Source organism: Pyxicephalus adspersus, chromosome 11 (assembly GCF_032062135.1).
Source record: "Pyxicephalus adspersus chromosome 11, UCB_Pads_2.0, whole genome shotgun sequence".
Taxonomy (NCBI): Eukaryota; Metazoa; Chordata; class Amphibia; order Anura; family Pyxicephalidae; genus Pyxicephalus; species Pyxicephalus adspersus.
The window spans coordinates 41023367-41045688 of record NC_092868.1 but is presented as its reverse complement, the minus strand read 5'-3'; the positions used below and the strand labels follow the sequence as shown (position 1 = coordinate 41045688).

The 22322-nt window shown below is 38.5% G+C and overlaps 1 protein-coding gene across 3 annotated transcripts; it reads left to right on the top strand.

Annotated features, from left to right (window-relative positions):
• Positions 1 to 1456: 1456 nt before the first annotated feature.
• Positions 1457 to 21546, top strand: GPR157 (G protein-coupled receptor 157). 3 transcript variants are annotated; one of them, XM_072425541.1, is made up of 5 exons: positions 1457 to 1608; positions 4552 to 4952; positions 16342 to 16555; positions 18429 to 18620; positions 19891 to 21546. In XM_072425541.1, exons 2-5 carry the CDS (start codon positions 4570 to 4572, stop codon positions 20068 to 20070), a joined length of 969 nt encoding a protein of 322 aa, XP_072281642.1. In that variant the 5' UTR covers positions 1457 to 1608; positions 4552 to 4569; the 3' UTR covers positions 20071 to 21546. The 3 variants fall into 3 exon arrangements, with proteins under 3 accessions (XP_072281642.1, XP_072281644.1, XP_072281643.1); XM_072425543.1 differs by lacking the exon at positions 1457 to 1608 and adding an exon at positions 1674 to 1821; XM_072425542.1 differs by lacking the exon at positions 1457 to 1608 and adding an exon at positions 3215 to 3718.
• Positions 21547 to 22322: the final 776 nt, after the last annotated feature.

Here is a 22322-nt window from a genome sequence, read left to right as displayed (position 1 = left end):
AGTTTTCCCAAAGTTAAAAAAGTAAAAAAAACACTGCTTTAGCAGAAAGTGCCCAACAGGAACGTTAAAAGCAGCTTGGCCAGGTCCTATTGTATTAAAAGGTGTAGATTTAGCAATATGTTCATGACATTTTATTAAGAGGGCTATACATGTATTTTTCAATAAAATGAAAGATTATTATTCACAAGCAGCATGTCTTCTGCATATTAATGCAATGTTAATGAAGGTTTACAAAGCATCCTTTATCTTGAAATATGGCAAAGTCCCTCATTCCGATTTTGCAGAAGTCAACATTGGTCCGTACAATACAGATGTGCCTTGTCAAGGTTCAAAACATTTATTTATTGGCTGAACCTGGGGCTCTCATTAGACAGAATTACATATTTTCACTGGACCTGGAGCTCTTGGATCTTGTTTCAGTTGTCTGACTTGGCTTGTTTAGACCTGAGATTTTGCAGGTTAAACATTGAACATTGGACTGAATAGGTCTGTTTATCATTCATTTGTCAGGCGGCAGCATTTCCATGCTATTTTCTGAATGCTCAATGCAGCTTCCAGGGACAGTTTGCCATCTCTGCCACCTCCATATACTTGAATGTGAAGTATTTAAAAAGGCTTGAACAGACATTTTAGGTGTTTTTAATGCCTACTTTTCTTTTTTTAACAAAAAAGATCCTTAAACCACCTATACAAGCAGTGGCAAATGCCTGCAAAAACCAGATGTTTTGCCTGAAAATGATCCTGGACCCTAGCTGTGCATGGTAGGCATCCAGAAGCCATAATGATTTTTTTTAATTAGAAGTGGTAACCGCAGGTCTGGAAAAGCCCTAACAAACAATATGTTACCTGGACAAATATATCCTAGATTGTAAGCTCCTCAGGGCAGGGTCCTCTCCTCCTGTATCACTGTCTGTATTCGTCTGTCATTTGCAACCCCTATTTAATGTACAGCGCTGCATAATATGTTGACGCTAAATAAATCTTGTTTATTATTATTAATAATAATAATAATAATAATAATATACATATATATATATATATTTATATATATATGGAAACACTGCTGAAATCTAAGAACTTTCCTTTTTGCTGCTTATGTTGTGGTTTCTGTTTTTTCTATCTAGGTTATTTTCTGTGTATAGCCCTTTGGGCAATGATCCTTTTGAAATTTATATGGCTGTATATTTCCCGTGCTTATCTCTTACCTACCATCTTTTTTTTTACCTTTTTTTCCTGTCCTAATTGTCTATAATTGTTGTTATTCTGTAAATTTGGTTAGTACTGGATATATATTTGCAATTAAAAGTGTAGGGAAAAATGAAAGGTTATTAATTTGCTGCACCTTCCCCTATTATTAGGAACTGGTCTCCTCTCTGTAGTGCCCATTCACCCCCACCCAGCCAGTACAGAGAGTGTCCAGTAGAGGGCGCGGTGGAGCAGTGTGTGGAGGTGGGGGGATCTGCTCTGTGCAATGTTCCCCTGTTATTCCTCTCCAGCATTACACGATTTCTCCTTCCCCTTCCGGATGTCCCAGGCTCCTCCTTGTACACAACACAACTGATAGGAGAGACATCGGAGATCGTGCAGGAGGGGAGAGATCCTGGCCAGGTCAGTGCTACACCCCTCTGTGTATACAATGTAACAATCAGCCCCATACAACTCTCAGGGTTGTCTGATCACAGGCAGCAAGATAGGAGAACCTCCTGCTATTCCATGGACAGTGCTTAGAAAGATCATTGGAGATGTTATTAGATAATATTTTACATTTTCTTTTATTGTTTGTAAATAGCAAAAACAGGAAATATTACCATGGATTGTAATGTAAGTGTAAGGTGTCAGAGGAGCTGTGCTACCTCCAAAATGATCTGGACCTTATTTCATATCCAAGTTTCCCACTTTCCTCCTTAATTGTTCCCCCTTTTTGGATGAACTTATTTAGCCTTTAATGTATTTGTTTTGCTCTATAATTTTCATTCAGCCTCTAAATAATTACATTTGTTATGATAAAAAATGTCATACCTTGCACCTTGTTTTGCCTTTCTTTGCTGCATGCTTTTGTTATTCTTTGAATTGCCCCCCATTCTGCACTCTTTGTTTTCCTTGCTTTTCCCCCATGCTGCTATCTTTGCCTTTCCTTGCTGCATGCTTTGCTATTCTTTGAATTGACCCCCATTCTGTTCTTTCTGTTTTCCTTTCTGCGTGCTTTGCCTTTCCTTGCTTTGCCCCCATCGTGTTCACTTTGCCCCAATTCTGCTCTCTTTGCTTTTCATTTCTGCACGCTTTGCCTTTCCTTGCTTTGCCCTCATTCTGCTTCCTTCTTTTTCTTGCTGCATGCTTTCCTTTCTTTTCTCTGGATCACTTTTAGAAGAAAAGGAGATGTGTGATAGGAGCCTATTGTTTCCCATAGTAAGGGGTCCTATTATCACACAATAAAGCGTATTAGATTCTGACACTGTATCTGGAATTTATGGCATACACTTCATTTTATAAAGATGATGTTACATATAAATTACATGAATCAGTGTTACTCTTTGATGTTTAATAATTGCCTAGACACGCATGAAAGCTTCTAATTTGTGTGTGTTGTCATCCAATAACTGAGTGTGTTGTTTTTCCTGGGGGTTGAGATGGAGGAAATAGCTAATACCATAAACCAGGTGACAGCTTAGTGTTGTGGACATGGCCATGCCTCCATTCTCCTCTTCCCATTATATTAACCATTTATCTCCCACAGTCTCAGCCTTCGTTTCTGCTGGCTCAGCATGTACACCCTGTGATAGATTGCCGACATTGCATACAAAGACTTACTGGAACTGGAGATGGCTTTTTCTTTATATTCTTTCTATTTCTCCCTGGGCACACCAGGGATGTTGAAATCTTTTCACTGACTTATATTTAGCTAGCCATGTGCATAAAGAATAAAGCTATTATATTAAGCCTGATAAATGCAGAGATTATATCCCATAGTCTCTGGGATATTCATCTCCTTATTGTTCAGTCTGCGCTCACTGTATGATCAGACATGGGTACCCTCGTGCTGCCCGGAATAATGGCTCTTATGTTGGGTGCAGGATGGACATTCCAAACTGACACAAAGTTCTGGTTAAAAGAGGAGGAATATGTAAAGAAATATAAATACATATCTGGAATAAGGTGTGATGCTCTAGGGCTGGTATCTGATTGTTCGGGCTAGAACATTTTCTTTAGAATGGAACTAAACCTCTCCCAACCAAAAAATGCTGCAAAATCCAAATGCTTTGGATAATGTATTAAATGGTGAATTCCTTTTTATGTGGGGAGGGGGTTTTCTTTTATTTCCTATTTTCAAATAAAGTGAGAGGAAATCTCCAATGTGAAATGTTATCCCCTCCATTTGTCTCTGGAACTTTGCCCATTGTAACAAGGTTTCCTATTTCAAAATTTGGGATCAAGCAGAGCTTTATTGCAGTAAGGGACAGGTGATGTCCTTCTGCAGTAAGCTTTCCTATCTGTCAGATCGGTGACCCTTCTTGTCAAAAACTGCTGAGCTGTGCATGCAGCTCACCAGGCACATCCTTGCCTTCCCCTTCAGCTGCAGGGACAGAATTACCTCTGAGAAGAAGTTATGTCATCCTGGCCCGGCCAATCAAGATTGACGAAGAATAAAAGAAGGATGATGACGGAGGTTGCGACAGAACAAGCATCGATAAGTGCAATGGAAAACGTTGAGATCAAGCAGGTTAGTTTTTTTTTATTTATTGCAAAAGGGACATCACCTGTCTCTTTCACAATAAAGCACCTGCCTGGTTGCAGTTTTTTCATTTGTAGCCTTTGGCTTACTACTAGCAGGCACCCTGCTACTACTCTTTGTTCAGAACTTGTTGGGAATCCTGGACTCCCAAAACTTGTGACTGGAACACTTTATGTGCTTCTAATAGCACGCCAACCAAAGGGATAAATGGTACCTACAAGAAAAATACATACCCTATCCTATTTGTCTGAATATATCAACATACAGATGTCTAGATAACCAAGGACCACAATTACCTTCTCCCTTTCCTTCTCTCTATATCACCCAGAAATACAGTTAAGCCATCGTGAATATTTGTCCTTTAACACTGAATATTAACTGAACCGTTCAAGTCCAAGTTATACCCCTGAAGAAGCCCATATAGGTGAAACGTGTTGGGTACAAAAGACTAACACGGTCACATGGATTATGTGTAGTAATTGATATATAGTTTGGACATTCCAATCCAATGATTTTACAATGGACCTTGGTCATAATATTTGATTATTTGTAATTATGTATGAAGAAATTTAATGAATACAATAAGTATCAGCCATCAAATCCCTTATCTTCTCTTTTTTTGTCAAATGTTTGTTATTAACTAACTATCATCATACAGTTTTCTAGCATACTTTAGAGAGACAGAGGTAACCCTTTAAAAAAATTTTAATTTTAATTTAATAAAGAATGAATCGCATACACTAATAGCAGGATTAGACGACAATGTCTTTCGCCACCATGGCTGATTTCTGTAAGAATAATACTTTTGTGTCTGTTTGCAGGTTATGTTCTAAGTTTCTATGGCTTGGTTGGAGATCCCACGTGAAAACCTGTACTTGTCCGAAAGGGTGATCGTTTTGGTATCTTGTGCCCTGTCATTCTTGGGCTCTGCCCTCATCATCTTCACCCACATCCGTTGGCCAGAGCTCCGGAGTCGCCCACGTCAACTGCTTCTCTTCCTGTCCGTAGCTGACCTGTTCTCAGCTGCTTCTTATTTCTATGGAGTCCTGCGTGACTTTGAGACCTCATCATGGGACTGTGTGGCCCAAGGTGCCTTGTCTACCTTTTCCAACACCAGCTCTTTTTTCTGGACTATGGCGGTAGCCCTATACCTATACATCACCATTGTGCACTCTCAGCAGACCCTTGCTGAGCATATGATCTACTGGTTCCATCTAATCAGGTAAGTAGAAGCCATAATATTACTACACTTAATAAGGGGATTAATACTTTTTACCTGGTTGTCATACTTACCCATATGCTTGAATACTTTTGTCAGATCCAAGAACTTAACTGTGACTTTCCTGCCAGGCATGTTTGATCCAGATCAGAGAATCAAATTATTGAAGGGTTAGGACATTTTCAATGAGATGTCATCAATAAAGAGCCCTGTACTGAGAGACAAAAATACAATGGACCAACTAAAGCATTTGGGCAGCCATGCTAGTAAACAATCTGCCACCTGGGAGGTTCTGGTTCTGGACTCATGTCAGCTGAACAACTCCAGTAATAGTCCTAGGGTTGGGAGGCAATTATGTAGTATCCCACCCTCCATCATCCTTTAGGCCTTCAGTTCAGAGCTACAATTGCAGTTAAGTCTGAATTTCGTACTAACCTCTTCCTTATTAAAACTTAAAGTAAATCAATCCAAGAATAAAAATGTAATATATTGCATACTACCTTTCTATCGATGGCTGCATTTGTTTTTAGGCTTTTTTTTGTACTTTTCTATTTCATTGTTACATAGTTAAGTTGAAAAAAAGTCCATCAGGTTCAACCACAAGGGAAATAAACCTATCCCAGATAAAAACTTTATAGACATAGTTATCCTTTGATCGTGCAAATAACTATTTTCTTGTATTAGAGTAACAACACCTTCTCACTGTTCTACACTTATTGTCAAACAATGTTGTCACTCTGGCAGGAACACCAACTTAAAATAAAAGAAATGTAGTATTTTTAAGGCTGGTAGGCTATATTACTTTTTTTGGTTTGGAGGGTTAGATATTTTTACCCCTTTTTTAATATTGTGCTCTTCTGGGTTTCTACACAGATCAGCTTTTTGCTAATAACCAGATATACAGGCTTATTTAGTTGTTCCTGTTTCTGTTCCTGCAAGCGTATACTAGCTTCAGACACATTATGACATGAACACTGAACTGGAACAGAATAAAGTCTCATAAAAAATCACAAATCTGCTGTAATAAAATAAGTGAAAACCAGTTCAGTTTATTCTGTTACTAAGTTCATACCTATATGAGCTGAATGTCTACTGCTCTGAGCACTGAGCAAGCTGCGGCAATGTTAACATAGGTTAATGCACGTAAAAGCATATAATCTTGATTTCTGGTTTTAGAAAACACTTTCAATTTCCTTTTTTACTGAAGAAAACTACTAATGTGTAAATAAATCTTTGCTTGGACTTTATTAAAAATCTAAGGACATGCCAATATTTTTTTACATGAAGTTCAGTTTCCCATGTATTTTTTTTTTTTTTATACTTCCCCTTTTTATTTTGTCTTCTGGCCAGTCATGTGACAGGCCTTAAATTTTCCTCTCCAGCAATTGGCAGTTCCCAATAATGTTTAGTGAATGGGTGTCTTACGATGCCTCTCCCACATAAGGCAGATCCATGACACCCGCACTCACAGATTAATGATACTGGGCGTCATTCAGCTTGGTCCGTACATCCGTATTAAGAGGACAGCGCCAGGGAGTGGGAGGCTGCTTTTAAATTTTTAGGACAGCTGGTCTATTTATTTTAGAAAAAAAAACTAGATTTGAATGTTATTTGAAATAGTCTTATTATTTGCACAATGTTTTATGAATGTTTGAGGTATTATCAACTGTCCTGGCCCTGCAGGAATTTATAGACATTCCCCCACCTACTAGATTGTAAGCTGTTCGGGGCAGGGTCCTCTCTTCCTGTATCACTGTCTGTATTAGTCTGTCATTTGCAACCCCTATTTAATGTACAGTGCTGTGTAATATGTTGGCGCTATATAAACCCTGTTTAATAATAATAATAATAATAGACTATTGTCTCTGCTGCCCATCTGCTGATACAGTTTGCAAATATGCTGGATTACCTACCAGTGTGCTTTTGTATTTGGGGAGAAAATGCTTGTACAAGAAAAATAAATTATGATTCCAGATCAGAATGGCAAAAGCATTACCCACCAGAGAGGGCTGATCCATAAAACCCACCACTCACTGAGATTTTGGATTTGGGAGGGAAATTGATTTATGTGTTTAAAGAAATACGAAGATTTCAGAGAAGAAATGCAACAGTTGTAACCTGCCATGGTGGAATTTGACCTTTTGGTATCATTGAACATACCAGGGTGCTTGTCATTTTCCCTATGTAGTTTTGTGTGGCACACAATTGGTTCCTTGCTTTTACGTTATTTTTTTGGGTCACTGTTGTGTCACTGGGCAGTGACATTCCTAAATTACAACATACAAAGTCATAAGATTATATAAGTCCATTGTTAATGTATTGGCACATGGTGATTAGGTAGGGGGACAGGAATGCATGATGCAAGGAAAGGCCAGTACTGCAATTCATGGTACAGTAAATGTGGACAGCATGCACTGTACAATATATATACACACCAAAGAAAACTTTGACCTTTTGAGGGGTTGGGTCATTTTGATTTACTGTTATATTCATTCTGGGGTTATACCCCCAGAAATAGCAGATGTTCTAATAGATGAGATTATGTTGTTATGAATGCTTATTATTCCATCAAAACAACAAACTGCATTCCTTAGGCAACAGGTTCTCCTGGAAGCTTTGCGACCTAATTTTGTGAGCAGACTAAATCTGTTAAAAGATTAGCCACAAATTCCTGACTAAGCATATTTACTCCTAAGCATCAGCAAGAAAAAAAGCACAATAGTTTTCTATCCTTTTGTGTAGTTTCGTTATTTCAAAAGTCCGCAGGAAGTTTAGTGAACCATGGTGCCTGCCTAGCTTGCAGCTGTTCATTGTTGTCTGAGGTTTCAAAGTCACAAGGATCTCTGTGAAGCTGAGAGGAACTGTGAGTGTTTAAAGGAGAAAAACATGTTGTGGGTCATTGATTTAGGGCCACTCCTAAAGCCCAAAAAACTTTTAGTTTTAGTCAGACAAATACATCCTAGGTGCATGAAAACATAAGCTAACGTTCTCTGCTGATTGGAGAGATTTAGGCTAGGTATACATGTGCAATGGTTCTCGTCCGATAATCGGCTGAGGGCTGATAGAGAATCTTGCATGTGTACAGGCCTCGTCGTCCGTCGTTCAAACGACCGTCCTGGCGGATCCATGGACGATGGACAACAAACAATCGTAATGGAAGTGAAGGGGGAGACAGTGCAGCCGGGTGCCGCTTCGTTGTTCTCCCCTCCATAGAGCAGAATGGTGCTGTATGTACTTGCATCGTACAGTTGTTAGTCGTTGGAAAGGATCATGAAAGATCCTTTCCAACTACAATTATTGCACATGTGTACATAGTCTTAGTTTTACTCTGATAGTGGCATGCCAAAGCTTACCAGAGAGACCACTGCAATGTTTTCCCCAGACCCTTTTACCCGAGTGGACCACCCAGGACTTGGGTCACAATACATGGGCACTAGACAGGGTATGATAGAAAGAAGATAGAAAAATGGGACATATTAAGAGCATGTTCATTTATAAGTATAGGGGGTAGTAGAAAGCTGATGGAATTATAGAGGTTACTGGATTCCGTTGGCAACAACTGGAAACACTAAATTTGCCATGTACCATCCATATTTTGACCAGCTGCCCAGAGCTTCTTCCCAGTTTTCTGGGGAGAACACTGCTCTGCTTTTACAAAGAAGACAAGGGTAATTCACTGCATAATTCTGGTAGGGGGACAGGCTTTATTACTCAGGTGTTGCTGCTTTTTAAAGAACGTAAGACATTGCACACTTCCACTTTTAACTCAATGTTTAGATGGGATTAGTTTGCTGAGGCAAAAGTGCTATACATTGATATAGGCCCAGAGAAAGTGAATAAAATGTTTCCAGACCTTCTCAATGATTAGTAACTATACTTGGTCTATGTTGCCTAGGAATGCAAAGAATTGGTAAAAAGTAAAGCATAGCAATCTTTAAAACTCATTGTTCTACTAATCCCTTTTAAATAAATACTTTGCAGTGGTATAATGTCCAAAATTAGCAATGACAATGGGGAAAGAAGAAGTGCCCCATCGTGTTTGAGGAAAACATACCCATGTGTCACTGGAAGAAAATAAAAAAGTTGAATTTAAGGCAAGGCTGCTGTGTACTTCGCGGGGTGCATTGAATTGGAGGGTCCTTGGGCAAAGGAAAGAAAGGGGACTTAAGGGCTACTAAGCAGGTTGGATGCCTAGGGGGCCCTGAGGTTTTGAGGGAGAGAGGAGGTCTGTGATTGAGTTGTTCCCCTCCCGCCCTCCATGTAGTTAGGACTTCCTTCTCCTTATGATTCATGTCCACAAATTAAAGCAGTTTCCTATTCTTCTTGTCTCTGGTCATGTGAGATATCACATAATAAAGGGAGAGAAGGGGCAGTCCACCCTCACTCCATAGCAAGCGCCCATACTGAGAAGTTCTGTTGTTAGAGAGCACCTACTCCCTGATGCCCGCACTAAGCTGCATATGGAGAAAGTTGGGAGCGGAATCATCCCTTTAGCAGCTAGTAGATTGCCATCACACCTATCAATTAGCAGGCAGTCAGAGAACAAAGCCCGGCAAGCCAGTAACCTGTGAAAATGTGGCATCTCCATGCAAAAGCCGACAAGTTACCATCTAAGAGGTCTCCCCATTCTTAAAGAGAATCACATTTGCCGCTTTTAATTTAAAATACAATCCACAGAGTAAGACCTTTTAAGTTTAAGGGAAAAGCTAAGGTCTCCAGTGCCAGGATCTCACTGCTGATTTTCCAGAAAATAAAAAGCCAATAAAGGATTTAGCTTAGCAGCGTGTCCTCCGAGCTGAAGTATTTGAGCTGTGCATAATGTGTCCCAAGAATGCGTGAAACAGTATTAAAGTATGATAACTACCACATCTTCGCACAATTGAAAATATGCTAACCTTATGAAAGGTTCTTGAGCACACCATTTCTTTTTTTAGATACATATTTCCTGTATAGGCATGGCTGGTGAATTCTTTACTGTGCATTACTTGTTCAATAAACTCAATCTACTTTTTGCCCATCTCCCAAATCGTATTGGGGTGATTTGCAGTCACATGACCATCAGAAAACTCCAAGAGGATCTAAAAATATATATATATATATTCAGTATGATATGAATGACATTAGACTTATGAGCACTATAGACTTTTCTACTACTTTATACTTAAAACAGTGGCATTTTTGTATACGTTCTATGAACAGACCCGCGTAATTTGCGTAGATCTATATTTGTTGATGTTTGTAATATCACGCATTAGTTACAGTTCGTTTGTTGAATGTTTTTAAAGCAATCAGATTAGCGCTTACAGTAAATCTGAATAGTTTCATGTGACTGGCTGGCTGATTGTTGGTGTTGTAGCTGCAAGTATAAATAATGTTTTCCACTCATGAGAAACAATTATTTCTTTTACCTTTTAAGATGGACATGGTTAGTTATTGGAGTCAGGGGTTTTGTTTAAATATACTATTGCATTATAAGTAGTATTAAAAACAATTTTCATTGGCATTGTTTCTGGATAAAGGAAGAAGCTAAAACCGCTCATGCTTGATACATTTTTCATTGGAGATTCAACCAACATATCCATCAGTGGGTATAATCGCATAGAATAGAGATAACATAACCATAACCTCAAGATTTTTCTTTGCTTTCTGTTCTGGTGATCCAAATGTTATATTACAGCGGTCGTCAACCAGTGGTCCACAGAAAAAATTGTAAATTATTTGCAATTTTTATGCTTTATTATTAATAAAACAAAAATAAAATTCTAATAAATTCTTATGTTCTAAATGACAATTTTCGCCTTTATTTTTCCCTAAATTCACGAACTGTACTAGAGACAGATAAACAAGGGAGGCGCAGCGTGACGTCAGTGTAGTCCTAAATTGTATGAGGCGACCGTTGCCGAGCCGTACGCTTCAGTATTGTTTCCACCATTACAACAGCTCTGTGAATACCGATTCTCATCCAATTGTTTATTTTATTTTTTTATTTCCCAGATGCTCTTTTAGGTAAGTATGACCTTAACTGTGTATTTACTTTAACTGTTATTTTTAATGGCATCAAATAGTTTGATTTTGATAACTATCATTTCTTGTTTGGTCTTAGATTTGAATGAAATAAACCCATAATGAGGGAGAAAAAGCAAATTAATATTTTGAATTTCTTTAGTAATACCAAACATAATGCAACTAATGATAATAGTAACAATAGTAATACTTCACCTAACCATGAGCTGATCAATGAATCTGAGCCTCCACAGTCCTCGCCAGGCACCATTAGGAAGATCATTATTTTACAAATGTATTTATATATATTTTTTTAAATTCATATTAATGGTCCGCGGGATTTAAAATTATGAATTTAGTGGTCCGTGAGGTCCAAATGTTTACCGCTGTATATTAGATTGCACAGCAGAAGACATCTGCAGTTCCTAAGATGGACACATCAGGACACTTTGAGCTGAATCCAAAAAACAAAACAAAAAGCACAATGCCTTTCTTTAAGAGTGGAAAAATATACATTTACACCTAGTATTTTTTGTTCACTAGGCCATTTCAGGGGTAGGCAGGAGCACACTAGGCCGGACTCTCTCTCAGGTCCTGCCCTAATGGCTCTGCCCCCAACCAGGAATGCCCCCTGAAGGGAAATCCCTCTCCTCCGCAATGCATACGGAGGAGAGGGAATGTTCCCTATTTACCCCAGCGGTGGAAGTGTTAACGCCAGCCGTGGTAAATAGGGAAGGCAGCCCCCACACGAAGGTTAAAGAGCTGCATCTGGCTCCGGAGCTCCGGCGGATCCGGCTCCGCCACAGGTTTGCTGACCGGATTAGGTGGGATTGGCTAGGGGCGTTAGGTCGGAACAAACTACTAGCTAGGCCGTATCTTGCCTAAACACCAGAGTTTGCTGACCCCTGCCCCGGAGTATTAGGCCTTAAAGAAAACAAAACTTAGCAGTCTGCCAGCCTTCCATTGTAAACCATTAGCAGATGTTTCTATGCTGACAAAAAACAACTGAAACTTAACTTTAAAGTCTTGTTGGGATATTTGAGAATGAATAGGAGAATCTTATTTACTGTTGAAAAGGAAAGTTCATTAAGGAACAGATGTGGAGATGAAGTGTCAGGTTTTAGCAATACTTGCATATATTATTAGTAGAATACTTCATCCTATTGAAATGATGTTCTATCTCTTGGCTGCCGTGTTCTACGGCACTCAATGTGAAGTGCTTGTCATACATGACACAGTGTACACAGCCACTCTACAGCGTTTTGCAACTGGAGATTCATGAAAGATCTCTCTATTTTAGTGGAAAACACAAAGAAACAATTTAAAGCTTTTTTTTACCATGCAAAGTCTTGCTAGATCATAAACAACCACTAAAAACACATGTCACTCATAATTGCTAGACCTGAAGGCACAACACATCTTATTTTTCTAATTCCAGTCATAATTCTATTTAACAAAAACATTCTATAAGCTACTTAGAAAATGAAATATTCCTTAAGCTAAATTACAATCAACTGGTTAATACATGATTACAATGCAAATAGAACTGTCTTGGTAGCCAAAATATTTTGCAGTTCTGATTATTGCGTCTTGTGATTCACAAGACTGGGCATAGGCTGTTCTCTGACCTGCGATACAATGTTATTTTGGGTGTACTGCTAAAATAAAAGATTTTCTTTGTATGCCTCTAAATGGGTCTAAACTGGAGCTTCCCAAAATCAGCCAGCTTGTTCACTGGTCCAGGCCCCACCATCTCTGAAAGCTCGTTGCCCACATTATAGAAGGTAAGAGGGGGTTGCAGAGTCCATAATGTGACAGGAGACTAAAGTCCTAATTATGGGCATGGCATGGTGGCAGCCTATGCTGGGAAGAGTTAAACTTATTTATTATTAGTAATGTACCTGTTTATCTAAGTTTCCATGCATTTTTTTTCATTACCGGTACTATATAATCTATTGCATGACTTTTACTACTAATGACATTTATAACTGAGAGTGCCTACCACTCTACAGTTATCCAAAGTGAACAGGAAGACACTTGCATATTTTAAAATATTGTTACTTGTATCTTTATAATCTTTTTGTAATGTGTTTTTTTTTGTTTGTTTTTTTATATATGTATGCAACTTGAGTCACTCCTGCGAGGTATTTAAACAACCCTGTCACCATTTTTGAAGACCCTTTACCCATTCAAAATGTGTGTGCCAAGCCCTGAGCCACCGATAGCTCGCCAGGGTTCCCCAGCACCTTTTACACTGGCTCTGCCAATGGAAATACATGATGTCATCCCAAACACAAAAGCTTTTTGTGGCAGATGAACATTTTTTGAACTTTCAAGAAATAATTTCTTTTAACATGAAACAGTTGGTCAGTTTGTTCTGTAGCCAAAAACAAACATTTCTTACAGGTCAACCAGTGTTAATTGGCTTCCCCCCAAATTGACCTTAGACTGTATTAAAGACATATTACTATGGTTGGGACCTTAGATTGTGAGCCTCTTTGACGGACAGCTAGTGAAATGATGATGAACTCTATAAAGTGCTTTGTTATATGTCGGCGCTATATATACAAGATAAAAATAACCAGTGCCACAATGGTGTGTTGGTTACCTTTGTTGGGTTGGGTACCAAATATAAGCTGTTTGTGCACCGTATTGGTTCCCCAAATCCCAAACAATAGCAAATAGCTGTTCTTTTATAAACATATTTGTTCATGTATTACTAGCTCTTTTTTTTCCCCTTTTTTAGATTACCAGTCTTTAAAATCTAACTCTTGCTTTTAAACTTAGCCTGGCATTAGGTGGAAATTTAGGGGAATTATTCTAGGGGAATTTGGATATCTGTGTTATTAGATCTTATAGTTTCCATAATTTAGGTTTTGTAGAAACAGTTTAGGAAATATTCAGATTACCGAGCTCAGCACTGAAAGAAATTCTCTGCCTCTTTATCCCATAAAAGAAGCTGATTACACACATATTAATAGTTATTATTTTTTCTATGTGCACCCATTAAACCTAATAGGAAATTATGACTTACTGTTCTTCTACTGGGCTACCCTAAACTGTGGAAGTTCATTCGTGATCTGCCATGTTGGATTACTAATGACCTTCCACTAACGGCCACTATTGTTATGCTATTGTATATGAACACGGCATATATTGTACACACTTGATGACTATGGCACAGGCTTACCCATGAGCAGGCAACATGTAGCAAATGACAGTCCAGGATCCTGTCATTGCTGCGTCCTAGAAAGCCACCATTTTTCCCATGTCTTCCTCGGCTTCATGGAGATCCTCTTCGGCCATTGGATGCCCACTGCCACCTGCGCTTGCAGCACCACACATAGAGCTGAGCTCTACACTACACATCTACAGTGCTAATACACTAGCACCAGGAGCCATGCTTTTATTCTCTCTACTTACTGGTCCCTTACTCTGTAATTACAAGGCTGGGAATAGAGGCATGATGTCACATGCTTCATCTATTACATTGTTTCCAAACCCAAATACAAAATGTAATACAGGTAGTCCCTGGGTTACTTACGAGATAGGGACTGTAGGTTTGTTCTTAAGTTGAATTTGTATGTAAGCCAGAACAGGTACAATATTTTAATAAATGCAACTAGAACAGAAGTTTGTCTCAACATATTATTAGGCAGTGTGGTGTCAGTTACTGTATAAAATCCTCACTGTGAGTTAATCACAAACAAAGCAAAAAAAAAATCTTTATGGAGCCTAGACATTCACAAGAACAGTAAAAACACCACCTGCCATGGAACAAGTTGAGCCTTGATATGCAAAAAGGAACAGCTGTAGAGTTTGTCAATAAAGAGTTACAAGAGGTTGCAGAAAGAGCTCACCTCCCTAGGATCACTTGCAACCTCAGCTGTGTTTAGCAAAAACATTTTTCTGCAAGTCATGCAAATGCCCCCTCCCCCCATCCAGCCTTCATCCTGCACACACCTAGCAGGAAAGCACGTTAGTTCGTATCTAGTAGGCGTCTGTATGTCAGATGTCCTTAACCCAGGGACTACCTGTATATTGCAGTTTACCAGTTCTAAAATGTGTTGGCTGCAATTGTTTATTCGTTATTCCCACCAAGTGTGATTTACACTCTTTGTGTACACACGTGCAATAATTGTCATTGGAAAGATTCTTCACAATCCTTTCCAATGACAAACGACTGCACAATGTATGAACCTTTCTGCTCTATGGAGAAGGGAGGGTAGAATGATGGAGCTGCACCCCAATGCGCTCCCTCACCTTCACTTTCATTACGATCATCCGCCATCCGTGGATGCGCCAGGACGGTCATTCAGATGACGAGCACTGTACACACGGCGGATTCTCCCTTCAGCCCTGAGCCGATTGTCAGACAAGAACCATCAGTGCTCGCATTTTGCTGTGAGCCTGGAAGCTGTCAGCTACAGACTGTGGCGGAGGTGTATAAATCACAAATATATTTATATATTTAACTTTGAATATGACTGGTAGTTCAGAGTTGTAGAAAAATGTCTAAATGTAAAATTACTTTTGCAGATTTTATTCCACATTTGTCTTTCATTGTTAAGACTGAGATCAGGGTTACAGATTTAGCAAGGTTAAAAGATGATCCCAGTCCATTTTGTTCAACAGCGCTGGCACCGTGTCCTGACATCAGGTGGTCTAAGTGCAGACACAAGGTTATTAAACTATGTCACACGTGTCACCAGACGCAATCTGAGATGTTGTGGCCAGTGAGCTGAAGGTATTTTTAGCTTATTGGAAAACAGAGAGAATCCTGAATCTCACTGCTTGTTCTCTTCTGTGTAGTTCAATTCTATTTGGATCTTCAATTACGAAAAGCAATGCTCTAAGAAAACTAATTACACGTGATCATGTTTTTGGTAATTGTTGGTAATCAAATGCTGACTTTGGTTGTTAGAGCATAAATAAATAATGTTGTCTATTTTGTAATACCCATCAGAGGTTCTAAGTCTCCTTTAGGCCCCTTTTGCCCTTGCGGTAGAAAATCAACAAACTTCACTGCAGGTTTGATGCATTGCCCTTGTGGCTGCAGTTGTGTTGCAATTCTTCCACCAGAAAGAGAAAAGCAATCATGTGTTCAGAAATAACCTGGCATTTTCCAGGAACTGTCCCGCAATCCAGCGCAGCTGCAGCCATGAGAAATGTGCACAAAATGTTGAGCCTGTGAAAGAATCCTGCAGTCAACAAGTCTTAAATGGCCATTCTTCTAAACAAAATGTTGTTGTTGCAGTCATATAGGCACTGTATAAAATAGATGTTGCAAGTATTGTGTTTTTTTTATTCATTAATATTGTGGCAATTCCATAAATTTACCAAATCATGTTGACTGTAATTCAGAGGTACTTTTGTTTCTTTCCCACAGCTGGGGTATTCCACTGGTGATTACGATTGCTGCGGTGTGCCTACAGAAGATTGGTTATGATGCTTCCTACGTCTCCGTGGGTTGGTGCTGGATAAGGATAGATGTGGAAGACCGGCTCACGTGGATGTTATTGGCGGGGAAAGTGTGGGAGATCCTGGCTTACCTGGTCTTACCTATTCTTTACATCCATATAAAGAAGCACATTGGCAGAGCGGTAAAGTATTCCTTACTATTACTCTTAGTGGGGCTGATTTATTAATGCTCTCCCAGGCTGGAGAGGAGACACTTTCATCAGTGAAGCTGGGTGATCCATTAAACCTAGAATGGACTTCTTCAAAGTAATTTGCTACTTGCTAGCAATTGTTTTGAATCCTGGACTAAATCCATTCTGGGTCTGCTGGATCATCCAGGTTTGCTGATGAAAGTGTCTCCTCTCCAGCCTGGGAGAAATTTAATAAATCATGCCCAGTGTCTCTAGGTGTAACTTTTTTAGCCTCAATATACAGAAACACAGCAATACACCATTTTTTATTTCATTACTATAACTTTAATAAGACTTAGTTTAGTTGGCACCCTGGTAAATTTACCAGGTTATTTGTAATATATATTACTGTGATCAGATTACTAAAAGTATTTGTGATTTGTCATTATTGGTTACTGCACTTTTCATGTATTTATTCCATGCAAGGCAATATTGAATAACGCCTACATGTTTAAAGAGACCTTGTCAGATTTCTAAACTTGTCCTGTCCCCTGCTATACAAGTAATGCAAACCTTCTTCTTGCCTTTGGCATTAACACTTCTTGGAGTGTCTCTAACTTTGTAGTTCCCCTGAACCCCATAGTGATGGAAGAGTCAGAGGACAGCACCACAGTGATCATTCAGTACTTCTGCACTTCTTATGTGTTATGTAACTCTAGTATTTCTCTAACAGACAGCAATACCAGTTAGGTATGCTTTACAGAAAATTACTGTTTTATGTAATGTATGGCATGTATGTAAGAACTGAAGCTGGGCACCCCTAGATGATTTTAGATGTCCTCCAGCTAGAAAATAAAAGAGTCCTATCTGGCTTGGTGAAGTTTCAAAGGCATATTGTGAGAAACTTTGTGTAGTAAAATCAAAGTCAAAATTTTAGTAGAGGAGATGAGCCTGTACAAATGGGCAGAACTGAATGTAATTGGAAGCAGAGTTGAGTCGGTGGTTAGCACGCCAACCTTTTGCAGTGCTGGGTTACAGGTTTGAATCTTGGCCAGGACACTGTCTGCATGGAGTTTGTATATTCCCCTTGTGTTTGCATGGGATTTCTCTGGGCACCCAGGTTTCCTCCCACAGTTTGATTGGCCCTAGGCTGTGTAATGATTATGGTAGAGGCATTAGATTGTGAGCATCTTTGTGGGACAGTTAGTGATATGATAATAGACTTTGTAAAGCGCTGCGTAACATGTTGGTGCTATAATAATACTAGTTAATAATAATATTAGTAATAATGTTCATTCTAATTAGCTTAGATAAGTCTTTATTATCTAGTACTGTTCATGTTTTGCAGCTATTTTCAGTTACATAAAATAATTACATATTGTAATTGCTGCCATTCATCCAACACGTGGATTGAGAAATTTTGTGTGTGATAGGTGTTCCCAAAAATTTTCCGAGTCTAACCCTTAGCTGAGAGACCCAACTTTTTCTTGATACTAGTCATTCTGACATCTAGACGGGGCAGTATATTGAATGACCTGTTCTGTAAAATTATTCAAAAAAGTTCTGATAGAAAATTGCCGTATTCACAGCACACAATTGGACTGATAGTGTTGTAAGTTTTGTTCCTGTAGGTGCTGCATGTAATGCACGTTGTCCTTAGTGGTTACACCTTCCCTGGCTTAGAATCCGTCATGAAACTGCTAGTTTACATAATAATAACTACACAAGGTGATGGTTTATTGCAATACAGCTATATATAGAATTCTTTTCCTTGAGTTTATATATTTCATTATCTTCCTTAAGTTTGTATATCAATCATTATTAACAGCATAAGTTCTTATTATGTGTTTGTGCTTGCGTCATTAATGTGACCTTCTCTTTCCAGCATAGAGCTTTATCCGAATATCGTCCAATCCTGTCCACTGCTCCTGTTCACCAGCCCAGAACTATAGCTGACAAGAAGTTAATTTTCATCCCCATTATATTCATTTTTCTCCGTATCTGGAGCACCATCCGTTTCATCCTGACTCTTTGTGGGTCTCCAGCAGTACACAACTCCATTCTTGTCGTACTCCACGTAAGTGTTTTTTTTTTTTTTGATTGCAAGTTGCAACTTTAAATGACAGGAATAACTAATTACTGAACTAATAATATCCAGAAAAGTGCAAGTCTCTATTTACAAGTTTTAAAAACTCCCAGGTTTTCACAGTGATTCTGGACAGGGAACCTATATGGGCATGGCTGTGGGTAAGTCACATTTTGAAGGCTCAGATTCAGGACTATTAAATGTAAGGCTATATTCAGGGTTTAGGTAATGAACAGCAAATAAATGCCAGGAAAAAAACAAAACAAATTGCCTTTGTGGGTAGGCTGACTCTCTAAGGCTAAATAATACATTTAAATGTAGATTTAAACTCGAAAAAATACCTACACAGTGTGAATGTCCTGACCAATCTGCATGAACAATATCATATAGTGTCAAAGAAGCTCTCCAACCTTTCTTGACTACTGCACCCTCTTATTGGTCATTGAAGCAGCAAATTGTTGTAGGAGAAGCTGATACAAAAGGCAGGAAGGGGTGAAAGAGGCTGTTAGGTAGGTAGGGCACCCATATATAATCCTTCATAGTTTTTGTGGAATTCAAGGTTTCATGATATCTCTTCTGATCTTCTCTATATATCTACATATTTAAACCTTAATATCTGCTGTGTCCTTCCCATAGTTCCTCCTTCATGGGATATTCACAGGCTAGTGATGATGCAATGGCTACATATACAGGGCATTATAGGATTTTCCAAAGCATTTGGTGCACACCAAGTAAATTTATATCCTTTGTAGTTATTAGGAATATATTTAAAGAAAAGTTTTTATGTTTAAAGTTTAACTTTATCTTCAGAATAATGTTATGACTTATACCTTACACCGGATGCAGAGCAGCACATTCAGCACCATGCCTTGAGCTACACTTGTAAATTGTATGTGGCAAGTTCAGTAACAAGAAGAATGCCATACTTGATTCACTTAAAAAATGACAAGTCAGCAGTGGCAGGCTACATAATATATCACTCCAATTTTTGTTAAAGTATAAATAAAGTAAAATAATTTTCAGCTAATGGGTATGCTGGGTTGCAATGCATATCTCTGTGTTCACTACAAAAAAATTGCACACAGGCAAGGAAGTTTGTTTTATTGCAGAATGGACATCGCTTGTTCCACCTGCTTGCATTTTTGTTATTTTTAAAGTACAATTCTGCTTTAATAATAGCTAGAAATATAACACCATTAGTGTCAAGTTAGTGCAGAATACTAGGTTTTGCCTAATCATCTTTATTTTTTCTCCTCTGCAGGGTATTGGAAATAGCTTCCAGGGTGGAGCAAACTGCATTATGTTTGTTTTATGTACACGTGTGATCAGAACCCGTCTGCTGAAATCACTGTGTTGGTGTTGCTATGGATCGCCAAGTTCTGGAGACGTCAGGGAGAGTACTGTGTCTGAAGGAAACCCATCAGGCTATGGTGCCACATGAGGATTACACGGCAACCAGAATTGGTCACCACACCACCAGCCCAGTACTTGATTGCTCTGCAGGATCTCCCAGCCATCCATTCGGAGTTTTTTGTCTCCATGTTGGACTTGATTTGCTTTTTGACACCAGTAACAAAAATCGAGCTTCCTAAAAGAAGCTTTATTGTGCCCTGTGAAATGAAGCTCTTAAAATACACAGGATTCAGAAAGTCTATTCTATGCACTTACCATGAGATTGTTCTCTATGCAATATTTTTTGTACAAAATGATTGAACAATGTGCACTTTGAAAAACTACTGTTTACAATTTATTAGAGACTCCGCTGTAAACTGGCTGTATGAGACATTTTCAGTCTTTCCTTGGTGCTTATTTGTGATACCAAGAGTATTAATGTGATATGTAACCCACAGCATCTTATCGATCTTTTGACTAGAATATCTGATTGGCTTCTATGGGTTATAATATTATCAAGTGTCTGCCTGATCTTGCAGTCTTGCATTAGCCTATTAATTTTTACTTTTTTATACAAATGTTGATTATTAGTAACTTGCCAATCTTTGGACAAACATGTCCATATCTCTTTTGTGTAGTAGTTTACTGAGCCGGTTATACACCAGCTGATCACAAAGTTCTTCAAACTGTTTTGTTACATGGGAAACTAAATACTTATCTGTGCATTTTTTGTATTCTTGTCTTCGTTTTTGCCTAAGTCAGTAATATTGTACGTTTTGGAATCTAGATATTGGTAGTAGTAGGGGCTTCATCCACCTGTTTTGGTTGGATTCCAGTTGGGTAAATCATTTAGTGCCTTTTTACATCACTTGGGAACTTTTTTGGTAAGATATCCCTACTAGAACTGCATGATGTGACCTACTGCATGTGAATAGTGCAGTGTTATGGTTAAGGCAGAGGGACAAAGGAACACCTATGTAGGTATCTTGTCTCTGTCCTCAAGTAGGAGATGCAAGAAGCTGGTAGCTTCTAAAACCAGCAAACCTCCTGGTCATTGAGACTGGAAGACTAAGATCTTCCAAAAGGAATGCAAAGGAAAACAAACTTTGCAGAGGTGTTCTGTACCTTCACCCACTAAAACCTAAAATAAAATTGGATAGAAATCAAATTTACATTTAAATATCCTCACTAAAGAGCTCAACATCTAGGTCAGAGCTGTACAGCTGCCAATTATTAATGTTTAGCCTTTAAAAGAATGCAGATCTTCAAATCATCCATTATGCCAGGAGGCATTGCCATTTTAGGGTCATGTGTCCACAGACCGTATAGCAGCTCTGTTCCATGATTTGGTGGCACTTGGACACTTCTCTGATGTTCTGCCGTTATCTGTATTAATATTACCAATGTTTATATACACTTTGTAGATGATTTTAGATAAAGTGCCTTCTTTAATGAAAGTAGATCATTTGATTTTGTTTTTCTAAACAACTGACTTGAGCAACAATAAAATTATTTATACACATGATCTTGTGTAATGTCCATTGTTCAGAGATTTACATTTTGGCAAGGTGTGTATCTGTGTCTACCACATGTTCTGCAAATTTGATGGGGTTCATGACTTCCAGCTATACTCCTATGCCCCCCATTCAGCAAATGCTTATCATCAATTACATTAAATATTTTCCATATTTATGCTATGTCTGGGTCCTTACAGCTTCTGCATCCATCACTAATATCTAAACTATTGTTAGTATTCTCAATAACTGAGTAGCTTGACCTCATTTCTTATGTATTATGGCTGCTGCCTTGTATTTGATTGTTAAGCAATTTGATTTGAAAAAAAAAAACATATACCTAACAAAGTTGCCACAAAAGCGGCACACATCAGATATCTGATGCTGGAAATGATCTTTTGTAATTGATTTCAGCAACACTAGAAAGAAAGAGCCTAGAACACAAAACGCTGTTCAGTTCTATGGCAAGGGGAGAGGGTAGGATGAATCTGCTGCATCCTCCTACATTGAAAATTACAGCAGTTGGTCACATAACACATTAGAATAATTAGTTTTACAAAAAAAAAAATATATTAGAAATTGTTATAATTGATTACGTACATTACACTTTTTAAAGTGATCTTACTACATCTATTTCTGGATTTTACTTAGAAATCTAGAATGGATTTAAATACTATTTAGGCACATTTAGGACTATTTATAAAACAGGAAATTGGACATTGTGGGAATCTTCTAGGTCTATGTATTCCAATAAAAGTAATTGATTCCCACCAGGGAATGTCTAATT

Coding starts and splice junctions, on each gene's coding strand:
- GPR157 (XM_072425541.1), top strand. CDS start 4,570: ATGGCTTGGTTGGAGATCCCACGTGAAAACCTGTACTTGTCCGAAAGG. Junction 16,556..18,428: donor AGAAGCACATTGGCAGAGCG/GTAAAGTATTCC, acceptor TTCTCTTTCCAG/CATAGAGCTTTATCCGAATA. Junction 18,621..19,890: donor CCATTCTTGTCGTACTCCAC/GTAAGTGTTTTT, acceptor TCTCCTCTGCAG/GGTATTGGAAATAGCTTCCA.